This window comes from Balaenoptera borealis (assembly GCF_965194805.1).
Source record: "Balaenoptera borealis genome assembly, chromosome: 6".
NCBI classification, from domain to species: Eukaryota; Metazoa; Chordata; class Mammalia; order Artiodactyla; family Balaenopteridae; genus Balaenoptera; species Balaenoptera borealis.
Genome location: NC_138863.1, coordinates 31,713,772 through 31,731,696, shown reverse-complemented (window position 1 = coordinate 31,731,696; position 17,925 = coordinate 31,713,772). Strand labels below are relative to the sequence as shown.

Genomic DNA, 17,925 nt, shown 5'->3' with positions numbered 1-17,925 from the left:
GCTGGATGACCTGAGCCCCAGAAATTAATTGTACAAACTTGCAGCCAGACTGCCTGGGTTCAAATCCCAACTCTGCCACTTCCAGCTGTTGAACTTGGGCAATTTCACTTAATCTCTCTCTGCCTGTGTCCTTGCCTATGAAATGAGGATAATAATAGGGTTGGTATTGAGTCATAGGATTGTTGTGAGCATTAAGTCAGTCAGTGGATACAAAGCATTTAGAAGAGTGCCTGGTACATGGTAAGTGCTCAACAGGAGTTAACTATTTGGAAGTCTGGACTTCTACTGATTCCAGGGAAAAGGGACATTCTCATGGGAAAATCAATACTCTTCCCGGAAAATAGTGCCCTAAAATAAATGGTCAAAAAATCTTGGGGAGGAATTCTTTCCTACAACTTACTTATATAAAAACAAATCTATTCTCATCTTTGTACCCATATATTAAAAACTTACTGTATACATGGTCCTATGTTAGGTCCTGTTGATAGGTGTAAAAAACGATGGATATAAAACAATATCCTTTCTTCCAAGGGATTTATAATCCAATAGTGGTGGAAAGTGGCAGCAAAGAATCAATATCTAATTCAAGGTGTTTTCAATGGCACTGGTAAAGTGCTAAATCTATGTTATGGAAGTTGAAAGAAGGAAGAGCTAAAGAAAGATGGCAGAGGGCTTGGCTTGTGGCATGGGGGCTTTGAGGTCTCTTGCAGGTAGAAGGATGGCTATGTTAAGCAGCAGCTGTAACTGGAGTCACAATAAGAGTGAGATAGGAAGGTTCATTTTGGATTCATCATCGCAGTGATGAGAACTGAACCTGTAAGAATAGAGGAGGCAGCTCAGAGAGAATCCACAAAAAGAAAAGGGCTGGAAAGAATAGAGACATGTGTGTGTATAACTGAGTCGCTTTGCTGTGCACCTGAAACTGACACAACATTGTACATCAACTCTACTCCAGTATAAAATAAAAATTAGGGGAAAAAAAAAGAAAGAAAAGGGCTGGAAAGAATAGATACATGTATATGTATAACTGAATCACTTTGCTGTGCACCTGAAACTAACACAACATTGTACATCAACTCTACTCCAGTATAAAATAAAAATTAAAAAAAAGAAAGAAAGAAAGAAAGAAAAGGGCTGGAAGCAGAGTCCGCTGGAAGCATCAGTGACATGTTCAGAAGCCTGGGGCAAGAGGCGAGAGTTCAGTGGGGTGGTGTGGAAATAGAGACACTTTTTCCCAAAGCAGGAAAATGGGAATTGGAGGAGGAAGGAGGGTTGAGGGAAGATCTTTGTTTTCTCTGATGGACTGAAGTCAAGCCCAGGGGGTAGTCCTGCCACCTGAGCCCTGCTGAGCTATGAGTCACTACAGCTGCAGGCTCAGTCAGCGCTGTCCTGTCCGGAGACAACGGGAGCATTTTCGCGATATCTCAGGACTTCCCCGCACTGGTCCAGAGAGTGCGGCTCCCTCACCGTATCTGTCCTCAGAGCAAGAACATCAGGTCCAGCCTTGCTGGTTCACTCACACTGGGTGGGTCTCCACCACCGGGGAGACACTGGGCCTGCATCTAAGTCTTGTTGGCCAGGGGCGGTAGCCTCTTGCCTAGACCCGAGTTAGCTCCTATATCCCTGATATGAGCTCCCTATTTATAAGAATTGCCGTCTCCCAGCATGTCCACAGCACAGCTTGTCATTCAGATCATTTCAGTTTGCTGTGCCCTCTTCCTTGATCATCCGGACTGCTGGTCCTTCCCTAAGAGCTGGCTAATCCTGCAGCCTCAGTTATGCCCCCAGCATATCTCCATGAGCTGTTGGCACTCCCCTTCTCCACGCTGAGGAATTCCCAGTCAACTGTGCAGCTGAGCCTATGCATTCACAGTAGTAGGCAGGGGGAGGAAAGCAATTGCCACGGGCTTAAAGATGCAACTGAGAGAGGGGTAGTTGACTATGTAGGGTCCCCAAGAAGCCAGTGAGAATGAGCTCTGCTGTATAGGTTTGACTCATAAAAGAAAGGAACATGTCATCCCCAGAGAGAAAATTAAAAAAAACTAACAATATAAAAGAATCCTTAAAATATGTCAGGCAGGTTCTTCACCAAGGGTTTTGCTTGTATCATTCATATTTAATACTCATACAGGCGCTGTACAGAGTCCCTGATATAATCCCCAATTTGCAGATTAAAGAACTGAGCCTGGACCAGTTGGATCCTTGCCCAAGGTCACCCAGGTGAGAAGTGATGGATGGGGCTGTAATTATGGCCTGACTCCAAGTCCATGCCTTCATGTCTCCCCTTGGGAAGTGTGTGTTAGTGAAGACAGAGCAAGTCCGAATTGTAGAGAGAAGTTGAGGAACTAAGGTTGAATGTCTCAAGGCTGTAAAGGAAAGGAAGTGAGATCATCTCTAGCGATTGGGCTTGGGGGGGCTTAGTCATCTTTGCAGAACTTAACGGGAGCAGAAAAGGTTTGGAATGGCCACTGTGGGGATAGTCAAGGGAGTTTACGGCACAACTAAAAGGAATTCTGGACAGCAGCAGGGGCCCAGCTGGGGTTGGATAATGTGAATTTTGTAGTGGAACCAGTGAATGCTTTTATGAGTTTCTCCAGCAACCTTTCAGCACTCACGCATGTAGGACCACAGAAGAGATGTAGAGCCTTTCTGCTCCCTCCTCGGGACTCAACACTTGATTACAAGCCCGGAAGAGCAACATCATGTGCTGATGCACTGAGCCACCTGCAGAGAAGGGATAATGGGATCCCATGGGGCCGGGGATGGGCCAGGTGGGAATGATGGAGGCTTCAGATGGGAGAGGAGAGAGTTCGCTGCTGAACGGACGGACCAGGAGGAGGCCTGTAAAATCAGAATGGGGCCTGCGAGAATTGAAAGAGGCTGGGAGGCTGAAGTGAAAAAGAAGCTGTTTGCAAAAATACGCACGTTGTTGTTCACACATTAGAGCAGCCCGGGAAACAGCCACTTCCCTGCTCACCCAGGGCGAGTAATAATTTGTGTCAGGCACGAATAAGGGGATGCTGACTTTCTCTGTTTACTACCAAAGAGACGTGGGGGCTGGACAGGATGCTAAAACACTGGCCCTGGGAAAAGCCTGGCGCTCGCTAATGAGGCTGTAGTATAACCTTGCTCCGCTTTCCAAAACAGCACCCTCAGGAGAAAAGAAATAAAGTCATTTTTCTTCAGAGGCAGAAGATTTAAAATTGCTTAACGATAACACTTAACATCGCTTAGCCCTTAGCCTTAGGCAACCTCATAACTAGCAAGTGCTGGGAATTATCTTTTTCCTGAGCTGGCTAGGGTTCTGGCTTTATTTTGTCAGGTGTCATTCAGCCCGGCAGCAGGCTGCACGGCCTACTTTAAAATGACGACAGAGTTCCATGAAAGCAGAGCAGGGTGTCCCTTGACCGGGGGTCCTCCCCAGCTCCAGGCACTGGGGAGCATTTTCTCTCTGGGTTGATGGCTCCAAATTTGGCACATAAATCAACACTGTTGAGTTTATCTTAAAACTCCTGTGATGTTCTCCACAAACAGCAGAGGAACCAAATCAGTCAGTAGCATAGTAAGCCCCCTATAAGGTTGGCCACTGACTTCCTGTAGATAGAATTATTCCTATTTTTAATTAAAAATTTAACTCCATAAATATTTTAAAGCTCCCCACCTCTGTGACTAAGAGGGGATCTGGTGCCTACAGAGATGTGTTCGCCTCACTCCCCTGACAAAAGGAGCAGTGGAGTTGGGGTGATTCAATTAAGTGGACAGTAAAATCTCTAGGGGCGGGAGAAGACTAGGAAACCAGGGTAAATGTCACCGGCACACAGAAGCCAGTAGCTTGTCCCCTGCCTCGGCATTCTGCATCCTGTTGGGTAAATATGGGCCCCCCCCCCCTCGATGGATTAGAGCATGTTGGTGGGGATGCTTTGCATATCTCCCTTAGATAATTGAGATGGAAACGCAAGTTCGAGCCCCTGCATTAGAAAACCAGTGCCAGGGACCTCTCATGCCTTCGTCTGAGCCTTATTTATTCTCCATCATGACTCCTTCTTGCCAGGTAGCTAAAAAGGTGTGTTAGCACGTGAAGCTCATCACGTCTACCATCGTGTTGCGTGTGTGAATGCACTGTTCGTCAAAGCTGTTTTCAGTCTAGGATGCTTCGCTTTTGGCTACAGTTATACTCTCGGGGCTGGCAGGATTTTGCCAATTCATATATTGCGATGATAGCTCCAGAGCCACAAACAGCATCAACGTATTGCCTCTGTCAAAACACTCCCTCCACAGTGTTTAATCCTAAAATAGATGTGTTTAGAGTCAGCCATGGCTGAGCATTTCAGGGCTGATTAATTAAAATAAATAGGAGTTGGAAATTCAGAGGACTTTATGTTAATCATTACCAATCTAAGCATTGGTTGCACTCTCACAAAAAGTTGTTTTTCTGCCTCCTGTCCTAGATGGTGGGTCCTTGTCTAGGTGTCTAGAGCCACGGTATCCCCAGCCTCCAGATTCTCAGGGCCTGATGCATAGTAGATGATCAGTAGATACTTGGGGAAGGAATGAATGAGTGAAATCTGTTGAATTTCTGTACTTATAAATGCTATTTCTGTGCTTTTGATTTGTACCCAAAAAAAAAAAAAAAAAAAAAAATCCATTTCCGCAGTCTGAGTACAAGTTGGCCAGGAAGACATTAAACTGTTTCCAGTTTTCCTTTTTCTTCCTATCCTAAGAATACAGTACTTTCCATCTGCCTTAACCACAATTTCCATGCACTTCAATACTGAAAGCCAGAAATTTTATATTTAAAATGAATTTTGGAGACTACTTCTATTTTTTTAAATGAAAACAAAATACTAAGCCAGGGAAAAAATAAGGAGAGGAAAGAAATCAAGGATGAGAAAAATAACTATGAGACAACATATAAAAAGGGAAAACGGAGATAAAATATAGTTGTACAGGAGCTTTTAAAATATTGTATTTTGGGTATCCTGCCCAATCAGTGTTCAAAATTGGCTCTCTGCTAGATTTGAGATTTTATTACTTTTGAAAATCAACATACTATTTATATGGGCAAATGGTCACTTGGGCTATGCCTGTTGTGATATTCGGGCTGTTATTTTTGTCATTTCACACGCAGAAATATAGCCAACATGCAACTCAAAACGGTAACCCAGCTCTGAGTTAGCACTTTAACAATTCAGTATGATGATAGAAAAGCTCTATTTAGCGTCCTCCCCACCAGCCCCCTCTTTAAAAGCAGATATCCTGTAACATTTTCGTTTTCTGCCTGGCATTAACCTTTCTTTGTTTTTGTTTTTTCTTTTCAAACTCACAAATTCTCACACCCTCAACTCACTCAACTCCCATAGTCGCTGCACTGTATGTCATCTCGGAAAGGTTTCCTCTTTGTCATGTGCCATTGACTGCAGACTAAAATTATTCTTCACCTCACAGATAAGAGCACAAACCTTTGAGAATCGTATCTCATTTTCAGGGGTGTCTAGTTACAGCATAAGTGGATCCTGTTCGTCCAGAATCACCAAGCGAACTTTCCCAGGAAGCTGTCTTTTCCCCACACTGTGTCGGTGCCCCTCAGCAATATTTGCTTATTGCCCAAAGAACACGGTCAGGTTCTAAATCAAGCAAAGAACCCCTTTCCAGGTTCCTATTTCTCTCCTGCTTTTTAACACCCACATGAAGCTCCAGGGTTAAGGCTGGCATGCCCTTCCTTGTGGGTAATTCCTAGGACAGAGGATTTACTATTTTATTGTCTCTGAGCTGGGTGCAGGCTGTTCAATACCATGTTTATAGCAATGGCTTAGGATTTCCATTCAGAATCTAATATTCTCGCTGACATGTTCAATTGCAATGATATACTATTTTCTTCCCTTAAAAAATAACCCACAAGTGTTTCAATTATTAGCACAGTTGTGAAGATGGCACGAGGGTTGTGGCAGATGCAGTAAGGCAAAATTATAACATATTCCCCATTTCAGAGCCAGATTTCTATTCCATGTGTATTTTCTAAAGACTTTATGTGCGGGTGGGATGGTGATGGGAGACCCCTCAGTGATCTACCTGGGTAAGGAGGCGTACTGTCTCTCCATCCCCTCAAAGCGGAGGTTGTGTGCATTCCCATCTGGACCCTTTCCAGACACCTGTGGAGAGAAAAGTAATTAGAGATGAAGATCCATTATGCACCCTGGTTACTGACAATGCATCTCAAAATTGTAATCACTGCACAAATGCTGCTGCTGCCTGCCAAAAATTAACCACGGAAAAGCAGGCAAGAACTCAGCATCGTTATAGGAATTGATGATCGAGTCACAAACATGGCATTTAACGACAAAGTCACTTCTTTCAAAAAAAGGGTCATTGTCAAACTGATTCCTTCCTGTCACCATGCCAGGGATATTCTGTAGATTGTTAAGACTGCTTTTTTTTTTCTTTCAAAATAGGCTTTAGTTTGCAGAACAGCTTTAGACTGGCAGGAAAATTGAGAAGATAGTACAGAGAGTTCCCATATAGCCTGCACCCAGTTTCCCTATAACTAACATCTCATATTCCTATGGTATATTTCTTACAATTAATAAATCAATATTAATACAGTATTGTTAACTCAAGTTCATAGTTTATTCCGATTTTACCTAATTTTTTTTCTGTTCAGGATCCCATTCAGGACACCATATAACATTTAGTCATCATGTCTCCTTAGGCTCCTCTTGGCTGTGATAAGAGTGTATACTTTCCACGAAACCTTTCTTTACTACCTGGGATCAGTGGTCATCAGCTACCTCTTCCACGGCTTCTATGAAGCCCTCTCTGATCACCTGAACCTCACTGAGCCCGCTCCCTTATAAACAAACACAGAGAAGTGACAAACTATTTTAAATCTAGTGTTGGTCTTTATTGGTTTTTGTTCCTTCCTATGTACTTCCTGTGTTCACCTCTCTTCAGGTCTCTTCCACCAGCCTCTGAGATTCTGATGGGCACTGAGTGACTGGCCCCAGTAGGTTCTCAATAAAGTGTGTGAGTGCCATGAATCTAAAGACGTTACATATAGTCTTTCTGTATCTATCATACCAACTAAAAACACATATGGGATGAACATGGTATTTGAAGGTACTTGGTGACTCATCAATTCCTCACCTGTTCCCGTCAACACATGTGGTTTGTGGCCACCTGTGTCCTCACTCTTGTGCTAGGGTAGCTCTCATATAATGGGCATGGAAGGGGTAAACAGAAAACCTGGACTCTTATAATGGGGGGAGGAAGGGGGAGTTTGCTAATAAGCACAGGAAGTAACAATGTCAAGGTTGTAGAGGAAATTTTTCTGGGTAGTACTCAAGCTGGAATTTATTTTCCTCCTACGAAAAGTTCCAGCTCTCTATGCAACTACCATCCCAGCTTGGATGGTGTGTGTAGGGAGGGTTTGTCAGGGAAGGTGTTGCAAAACAAGAATATACGCATGTTTAGAGTTAAGAAAGACTATTCTTGGTGTCAAATTATTACAGGAGGCCCTTAGGAGTGTGCCCTGTTAAACCTCTTTATATTTCACCAATACCTGGAACAGGAGCACCTGTAGTTATCTGAGAGGTTGACAGCCCAATAGCTACCTAGGTAGGATGAAGGTTGCACTTACAGACTTAGAAGCAACTACAGAGAGACAGAATTCTCTGCATAAGGATAAAGCCCTGATTTAAACTGCTGACCTTTTTAACAAAAACTAGGGGCAAGGATGGTGTCAGACAGTTAGGGGATAAATAAATGGCACAGAAAAAGAAGCGATGGATAGAAGTATTGTCCCCAGTCACTCCTATCTAAGGTTTGTTTTGTTTTTGACCTATTTTTTTATGGAGGGAGAATTAATGTAAATACCAGAAATATGTTGAAGATTACTAATTGTGGTTGTTATAAAAACATCATGCTTCATTGCCATACATATAGAAGAATAAGGAATGAGGTGGGTCTTTTAGGAGACTGGGTAAAATAAAAATTAAAAAAAAAAAAGAAAAACATCATATTTATGTATCCTTAGTATGGCTTTAGACATTTACAACTAATTTTTTTCACGTGGCCACAAAACTCCAAGTTAATACTTTCAGGGCCATTATCTGAACGCTTAATGATGGCAGTCAACATTCTGGTATCTCAGGAGGCAGCGTCCATCTGCTGTGGTTCTTCTGGCAAGCTGCTGGCATGCTAGATTCTGTGAAAAGTAGGATGATCCTTATCCTAAAGCAGCTTTTAGTCTTGTTGGGAAAACAAGGATCAGAAATGAAATAATTAAAGAGTGATGTAGGACAACGCATGAACCAATGTCATTCAGGATGTTACTAGCAGAAGCACAGATGAAGGTGTTTGGAAAAACTTCATGGAAGTAGAAAAGCAAAGGCCAGGTTTCAAAAGATGGATGGCATGCTTATACATCAAAAATTATTGTGTTCTTGAAAACAGTATGGAGGTTTCTCAAAAAAACTAAAAATAGGGTTACCATATGATCCAGCAATCTCACTCCTGGGCATACATCTGGAAAAGATGAAAGCTCTAATTCAAAAAGATACAGGCACCACAGTGTTCACTGCAGCACTATTTACAATAGCCAAGACATGGAAGCAACCTAAATGTCCATTAACAGATGAGTGGATAAAGAAGATGTGTGTGTGTGTGTGTGTGTGTGTGTGTGTGTGTGTGTGTACATATATATATATACATATATATATGTATATATATGGTGGAATATTACTCAGCCATAGAAAAGAATGAAATATTGCCATTTGCAGCAACATGGAAGGACCTGGAGATTATCATACTAAGTGAAGTAATTCAGACAGAGCAAGACAAATATCATATAGTATTGCTTATATGTGGAGTCTAAAAAAATGATACAAATGAACTTATTTACAAAACAGAAACAGACCCACAGACATAGAAAACAAGTTTATGGTTACCAAAGGGGAAGGAGGGGAGGGATAAATTGGGAATATGAGAGTAAAATTGATAAACAACAAGGATTTGCTGTATAGCACAGATTCAATATCTTGTAATACACTACAATGGAAAAGAATCAAAAAAAGAACATAGGTATACACATATATATGTATAACCGAATCATGCTGTACACCTGAAACTAACACAATATTGTAAATCAACTCTACTTCAATTAAAAAATTATTCCATTCTTCACCAATTGTATGTGTATTTGTGTGTTTCCCTATTAGTACCACAGCATCTTTAATACAATCATTCAATGAGTAATTACTGAACACCTTCTGTATTCTAATGCCACACTAGGTACCACTTTCAAAGCAATGAACAGAGGCTTGATTTCTTCATTGCTTTAAATATAAAAGAGACAGGCCTGCAAACAATTACAGTACAATGAGATCACCGCTGGAGTGTCAGTCTGAAGGAGGCAGTGGGGGTCTGAAGGAACAGATAGCAGAGTCCACCTGGGAGAGTTGAAGACAGCTTCATGTGGGTGTTGACGCTTCATCTAAAACTTGAATATGAATGAGGAGGAGTTTGTTAGGAGGAGGAGGGGGTAGGAGTAGCAGGAGAAGGCATTCTTAGGAGACAGAACACAAGTGAAACAACATGGAGGCATAAAAGGAGCACTGTGTTCCCAGGGAATGTCAAAATTTTGGTAAAAGAAGAAACAGACGCTCTAAGGAAAAGGATATTAGTAACAGTAGCAACAATATCACTGGTGCTACTATTGTGGTTACAACAATATTATTGCCACTAGTGCAAATTTTTAAATAGATTTTATTTTTTAGAGAAGTTTTAGGTTTGTAGCAAAATTGAGAGGAAAGTACAGAGAGTTCCCATATATATCATGGATCATGCTTTTGATGTCATATCTAAAAAGTCATCACCAAACTTAAGGTCATTTGGATTTTTTCCAATGTTATCTTCTAGGAGTTTTACAGTTTTGCATCTTACATTTAGGTCTGTGATAATTTTTGTGAAGACTATAAGGTCTGTGTCTAGATTTTTTTCTTTTTTCTTTCTTTTTTTTTTTTTTTTGCATGTGGATGTTCAGTTGTTCCAGCACCATTTGTTGAAAAGACTATTTTTGCTCTATTATATTGCTTTTGCAACTTTGTCAAAGATCCGTTGACTGTGTTTCTGTGGGTCTATTTCTGGGCTCTCTATTCTGTTCCACTGATCTATTTGTTGATTTTTTTTCACCAATACCATACTGTCTTGATTACTGTAGCTTTATAGTAAGTCTTGAAGTTGGGTAGTGTCTGTCCTCCAACTTTGTTCTTCTCATTCAACATTGTGTTGGTTATTCTGGGACTTTTGCCTCTCCACATAAACTTTAGATTCAGTTTGTAACTTGCTGGGATTTTGATTGGGAGTACATTGAATATACAGATCAAGCTGGGAAGAACTGACATATAGACAATATTGAGTCTACCCAAGAACATGGACTATCCAACATGGACTCTCCCTCCATTTTTTAGTACTTCTTTGATTACTACAAGTTAACACTTATTTGGCCCTTATTGAGTGCCAAGCATAAGGCTAAATGTTTTATTTGCATTAGCCCATTCATTCCTCCCAAATATCGCCAATGGTTGCCCAATTTTGCACATGAGAAAACTGAGCAGTTGCCTAAGGTCATACAGCTAGGACACGGCATATCTGAGACAAGGTTCAGGTCTGTCTGATCCCAGAGTCCAAGCTCTGGAGAAACTGCCATAGACTGGATCTTGGAGGAGCTCATGCCAAGGAACTTGATTTTACCATTAGTTGATGGTGAACCCACTGAGAAGTGATATTCCATAAGTGACAGCACATATTGAACAGTTAGAGAGATTATTCTTGCCATAGTATGGAGGTTCCCGTGACAGTCTAAGTCAGAGATGATAAAGGACTAAACAAGGGGCTATTCAAAATGATGGAGACAAGGGAGCGTCATAAAGATGTTAAGAGGGTAAATTTAATACAACTGACTGAGAATTAATGGGAAGGATGTATTTGGAATCATGTCTAAGTTTCTGAACTTAGCAACTAGGTGAATTTGATAACTGTTGCCAAGATGGGACTAAAGAAAGAACAGATTTAGAGGGTAGGGGTAGGGGTTGGAGGAGGGAACGCTTAAATATATTAAGCTTGAGTTGGGACACCTGATGGAAATGTCTGAGAGATAATTGCGTATAAAAGTTTGCGACGTAGAAGAAAAATCTGGACTAGAGATGTAGAATTGAGAAACATTCAGCCTATAGATGGTACCTGAAACCTTGGAAAACAATTAGACTGCCCAGGAAGAATCTACAGGGACAGAACAGAAGAAAAGACATGCGATGAAAAGAGAGAGAATACCAATAATAATCTTAGAAATACCATAATTTAAGGGGCAGGCAAAAAAAAAAAAAAAAAGTTGAACCCAGGAGAGAGTCTGAGTAAAAGTTGTTGGTCAAGAAGAGAGCAAGGAGAGAACGTTATCACAGGAATTAAGGGAAAAGAATTCCATGAAAGAGGGAGTGGTTCACAGTGTCAAAAGCAGCCAAGAGCTTCAGTAAGACAAGATCTGTGGCTTATATGGTGTGTTGGTGAGCTTTATTCGATCCTCCCTCCTTGTCGAGGATCACTCTGAACCATAGAGCTTGGAAAGCTGAAAACTACCTTTCCCAGAATTCCCTTGTAGTCAATGTGCTGGGTGTGATTTAAGTTGGGCCATGTCATTTGAGAAATGGAGTTGAGGCAGTGGCGATGTTTCCACTGTTGATTCTGGCAAGAACGTCCAAAGGTGTGCTTGGTTTTCCCATGGCAGTGTTAGCAGATGTGCCATTGCTAGTTTCTGGGGGTGGAGTGTAGCTTTCATAGCTAGCTTTGGAGCTGGTGGCACTAAAGGTGAATTCCTGTTTGTGGCACCTTCCTCATTATGGTGGCTTCTGCTATAGGCATTACTGAGTGGCTTGTGGAGTCAAAACCTTCCTCAAAGAAATGGCAGAAGCTCCCTGGGTAGCCTAGTTCTGTTGTGTGGTTTGGGAAATCATTCCTGCAAGCTTATCTAAGAATTTGTTTCCTAGCCTTCCTTATGATTCTGTAAGCCTGTTAATATGGTGTAATAAATTTGTTCCTGCTTAAACTAGCTAGAGTGTATATTGTTCTCTGCAACTGAACAGTGACTGATAGAAAGTCTGTAAAAGGGTATGTGGGAATTGGCAATGAGATGTTGCTTGGTGCTTTATTGAAAGCCAGACTCTATGGTGTTGAAAATCTTTACAGTTTTCTAATAAATAAACACCCACTGGTTGCACTGTCTTATGCTATCACGCTCAGAAAATGAGATGAATACTTTCAAGTAAATAAACATTTGTTAGTGACTCTAAATATTAGAGCCGTATGCTAAGTACTCTAAGACACAGAGATGAGAAAAGTCATTTCCTCCTCAGGGACACACAGTTAGTCAAGGGAGATGACAGCAATACATTTGTGTTCCATTATTTAAAAAACAGATTTACCTGTTTTTTTCTCCCTAAGTCACCCAAAGATGACCTCTGTTAACATTTACAAATATATACATATTTTAATGGTATATAGAATTTTTTCCCAACTATTTACTACTGGCATTTTCCTGTGCTAGTAGATATGTTTCCACAAACGTGAATTTTAATAGCTGTATAAGATTTATGGATAAATCATAACTTATCTAATCTCCTCCTGTAATTTGATCACGTTTACTATCCCAATCAGAAATGGTGGCAATACAGATTATTGTGTTGGGGACAAAGATTCTTACAAATAGCTGTGAGCTGAAAGTAGGAAACTGCAGCTAGAGGGTTGCCAAAGAGAAACTAATTATAAGTTTTAGTTGGGTCCTTAGGAAGTCAAGCCACTTTTGGAGGGAGTGAGGGGAGAGAGAACTGGCAGAGGCATTTATAAGCTCATTTCTCATTTTGCTCTGTGCTCAACAAGACTCAGAAATGCATCTCCTTGAAGAACTCCTTATTAGGTAATGTCTCGCATCACAAAAACATAAGGTCAGCGGCTTTGATCCAATTAATTTTTTTTAAAGAAGCCCTTTATCTCACTTGGTATCATGCAGGTTTATTTTATTTATTTTTTTTAATGTAATGACCTAAATATACATCTGATAGGAATAATCTTGACTTAAGCCATAACAGAAACATAGTCTTTTCCACAACAATGTAATGTTAGAACTTATGCTTGGATTTTGGGCATATTTATCTCTCTACTGCTCAGGAAGTGAAACTTCAGAGAGCTTATTCAAAACAACTTGAAAAGCTCATACCTTGGTGTGCCTTGCACATGGCGATCTTCTTTGTTTGGATTATGACAGCTTATGACAGCCTATCAGGAGGGCTTGGTGTTTGGGGGTGGGGGGCAGGCAGGGGGGATGTTGAATTAAGATGCTTTTAGTCCATGGGAGTTCTCCCAATTTCATTCACTCAGTGCCTGCTGCTGTCTGGGGTGTTAAGAGCCTTGTTAAAATAAAGCTATTAGTCTTTTCTCTACAAAAGCAAGGAGCTTGCCGCTTACATTCAGTGTTCCTTAAATTAGTGTGTATTTCTAGCCTGGCATTGCAAGAATCAGCAGTTTCATAAAGCAATATACTAAAGAGGCCATTTAACACCCCTGTTTCCCCCATTTGCAGATTAATGGAAGAGGGGAAGATTTAATGCCCTTTCAAACATTTTTAAACAATTCATTAAAAATAAAAGGATAAATCAAATATCTGATGATAAAAAGCGGAAACAATTCAAAATTAACATGTTTTCCAATTCCTACAGGTTAGGACACATTTTTGCCAATGTTGTAATTTATGTCCCATAAGTCAATTTTCCTGAGGAAATTTAAAAGCTGCTGTGATGGAAAGGCTGTGCAAAGGTGCAATACAGCTTATTCACCCATACATAACATCCTCACTTACAAATATGTCTTACTCAGACCCATTACCCAAAAATGAGTTTCATGCTGCCAGACACATCATAAGATTAAAATGCGAAGTATAAAAATGTAGATGCCATTTTAGGAAATATGCCTTTCATTTCAAGTTGGTATCATGACAGATATTTTTGAGCAGTTTCCAGAAGCTTTCTTTTAATTACATTGCTTTTACCTAGCTATAGGTTTGCCTGGAAGGTTTTTAAAGGAATCAACTCAATAAAAACATCTAAAAAGTTATAAACTTGGCTTTGAGAATCTTCTAATATTCAGACACTCTGCTAAAATGCTACGTGTTTGGAGGAAGGGCAACTGACAATATTCCATCTAAACAAAAAGAAACTAATTAAAATAAGCTGCTTAATTATTTCTCTTTTGCAATGTGAAGTATATTATTCCTGAGATATGTATTTACAAATATGCTATCTAGAGAAGCAAAAGTACACACACTCGTTCAAACCATTATTTCTGAAGTGTTTATTTTCTCTAATTTAATTTCAGCAATTTTGTCAAATAACTGGGTATTCAGCTTATAGACTTGCTTAGAACATCTGCTAGTTTAGAATATACAGCAAATAAAAATATTTTTAAAATAAGTCTTGGATAAGCCTTTTAACCATTTTGTGCCTATATTTTCCTCCCTTGTAAAATGTTGGAGTTAAAACATAAATCCTTAAAGTCCCTTCTAACCTACACACATTTATAAAAGTTACCTTGTATATAGTTTCCACATTATGTTAACCAATTACACCTTATTAATATAGTAACTATATGTATGCACATAGTTATTTTAAAGCTGAATGACAAAGATAGTAAAGCAATCTGCAACATTATAAAGTTATAACACATTTATTGGGATTTAAGCATTAAATCTCATGCTAGCACCATCCAAGTTCTAGCCATATACATATACATATGTACACATATACATATGTACACATTGGGCCACAGCCTGAATGATCTCTCTTCTGATTATCTTTGGAGAAAATAAAATCAGATATCTCCAGCTCTGTTTGTGTCTGGGCCTAAGATTCAGTTACCATAGAAACTATGATTGTGGCTACAATTTACAAACTTGGCTTCATCTATCAGATGCACTTTGTGTGTGAGTGTATGTGTGTGTGTGCGTGTGTACATGTGTGCATGTGTGTCTTGCCAATAAGCTTGAAGAGCAAACTCTGGCTCTACATCTTTAATTAAAGAGCCAGACACCACTCCTCATTTCCTTTTCCCATCTGTCTACCTACAAAAAGAGATCTTGTAACACTGACTGACGTATAAACTCTTACTTGGCAGAAGACAAAGGTCTGATGAAAAGATGAAAAAAAAAAGGTATTAGGAAAAGCATTCCCCAAGAAATCTGTCTGTTCACACCTGTCCTGTATTTTCCAGGAACAGAATAAAGGGACTTTGGTGGAGTTTTGGTTAGTTACAGTAATCACTAGGTTCTAATACCCAGTACTTATTGAATTTAGTTTCCAATTGTTTCTTGGATATAATATGTGAGTTATTTACTCCTCTGCTGTTTCAGTTTATTGTACTCTGTGACAACCTTCTTTACACATCCTAAAAGAAACAAAGTTGACCTTCAAACTATGACTAAATCTTAAAATGATAATAGTTTGTTCACGTTATTCCTTATGAGTTCATACTATCTCTTCTAACTATTAAGTCGTATAAAGGATATTCATTGACTAAAGCTCTCTAGCATATTTAAAATATACTTGCATTTATAAAGACTAAACAATGTAAATATATGCAAAATTTTAAGCTCTTCAGAATTTTTTTAATAGTTTAGTCAGTGGGCAAGTTCAAATCACTCCCGTTATAGTTATTAGAAAGAAAAGATTCTCTGGAACACTCTACAATCAGTATCATGAGTTAAAATCAATGTGACCATTTCCATTTCTGCCTCATTTTACACACGGGGAAACTAGAGTTCAGAGGATGTTAAAGCAACTTGCCCAAAGGGTCACATGGTGGCAAAGACAAGATCTAAACTGAGATCTGCCTGACCCCAAAGTAGTGTTTGTCTCACTCTTAATGCTGCCTCATATGTTAGAAGTGGTCATTATAGTTACTGCTGCTCTATTTCTTAAACAAAGAACTGAGGCATCAGACCTGAAAGTTCAAATAAACCTATGTTGGCAGTGAGATGGAATACGTGAAATTATGACTGCCTGTGAGCATTCTGAATGTGCTTATGGTCATCATAACCATACCGCTGAACCCCAATTGCCTAGTGATATTTATTTAAGATAGCTGGAGGCATTAATATACATATACATGTCAATTTTTTGTATAGCAAAAATAATTTTTAATAAAAATAACTTTTAATAAAGGGTTATGTTTTATTAAAAATATCCTGCTGTATTACAGTTTTTTTTTTCAGTATTCATGAATGGTGTCAGTCTATTAATTTGGTTTACACAAGACATCAGATTGCAAGCTTCATTAGAATTGAGACAATGCCTCTTTTTTGAGCCATTACATTCTCAAGGCCTGGCATATCACCTTGTTCATTAATATTTATTGAGTCAATGAAACAGAAGTCTCAAAACCATCTACTCAGTAGCAGTTAACACAAAAAATTAATCTGCTTCCCTAATGGCTACCTAGTTTTTTGAACCAGACCTATTAAATAATAGGATACATACTATCAAAATGTTTTTAAGGAAGTTTTATGACATCTGTCCTTTGGTTAAGTCTTATTAAGACTGCATCTTTCAAGCTCTTTCGTTAATTAATTTATTTATTTTTGGCTGTGTTGGGTCTTTGTTGCTGCACGGGGGCTTTCTCTAGTTGCAGTGAGCGGGGGGCTACTCTTTGTTGCGGTGCACGGGCTTCTCATTGCGGTGGCTTTTCTTTGTTGCAGAGCACGGGCTTCAGTAATTGTGGCACACGGGCTCAGTAGTTGTGGCTCGCGGGCTCTAGAGCTCAGGCTCAGTAGTTGTGGCACATGGGCTTAATTGCTCAGCAGCGTGTGGGATATTCCCAGACCAGGGCTCGAACCTGTGTCCCCTGCATTGGCAGGCGGATTCTTAACCACTGCACCACCAGAGAAGTCCCAAGCTCTTTTGTTTATTTAGTCCTGATTTATTTTCATTTCTTTAAAAAAAAAAAAAAAACAAACCTAGAAACATTCTTACAGTTGAGATTTAAACTTGAATCTGGAGTATAAATCAAAACCATTAGGAACCTTAAGTATGTAATTGCTTAGAAAAGATTCTAATAGCTCAAAAATAATACTAGTACACTAGTAGGGGAAGCTTATCTGATAGAATAAATTACTGGGTACCCTGGGAATAACCACTGTTGATCTAAACATGTACCTCAACGTGCAGCTTCACAAAGTTACCAGACCCATGCTACCATTAATGCTGGAATCAGACACACAATAGCCCTACATTTATATTAACCAAATTATTTTGCAACCGACTGCTATACCAGCAGAATTCAGTTCTAGGAAGATGAATGAAGACGAGAGGAGGAGAAAGGAAGAACTAAACAGATGACTTTCTGAGAAATTGATGTTCTTGTGTCAAAACCTAATTTGAACAACGAAACCAAACACACACACCCTGTCAATGGTTTTCTATTAACTAGTGAATAAAGGCTCTCAGTACCTGACAGCCATCTAACTTTCCAGCTTTATGTTGTTCCTGTCATATATGCTCAACGATCTGATTGCACTGGGCATTTTATGGATCCCAAGAATGCACTTTTTTGCTGATGGCAAGATGTCTACTTCTGTAGTTTTGGTAGCTCTTCCGGAGGTCAAGTTAGTGCCCTAAACATGGCAAGGGCTCAATAAATGCTAATTGAGTGAATGAATGAAGCAACAAATGTTGCTCTGATTGGTTGTATTCACTGCTGTGAAGGGACAAGAAGGGGTGAAAGTAGCAGTGGGTAAGAAAAACAGATTTTGTAGAAGGTGGTGAGAACATTAAAACAGTGATAAACAGAGAAGAAAGCCTTGAAAAAGGGGTGTAGACAGGGAAAAAGGAAAAA

At 39.7% G+C, this 17,925-nt stretch overlaps 1 protein-coding gene across 3 annotated transcripts in view; it reads right to left on the bottom strand.

Moving 5' to 3' along the window:
- PARD3B (par-3 family cell polarity regulator beta) overlaps positions 1–17,925 on the bottom strand; it is a 1,037,301-nt gene that overhangs the window by 67,852 nt on the left and 951,524 nt on the right. For all 3 annotated transcript variants that reach the window (XM_082397042.1, XM_082397040.1, XM_082397041.1), the window contains one exon: positions 6,070–6,149. In XM_082397042.1, the coding sequence (XP_082253168.1) occupies positions 6,070–6,149 (80 nt within the window). The remainder of the gene's footprint in view (positions 1–6,069; positions 6,150–17,925) is intronic.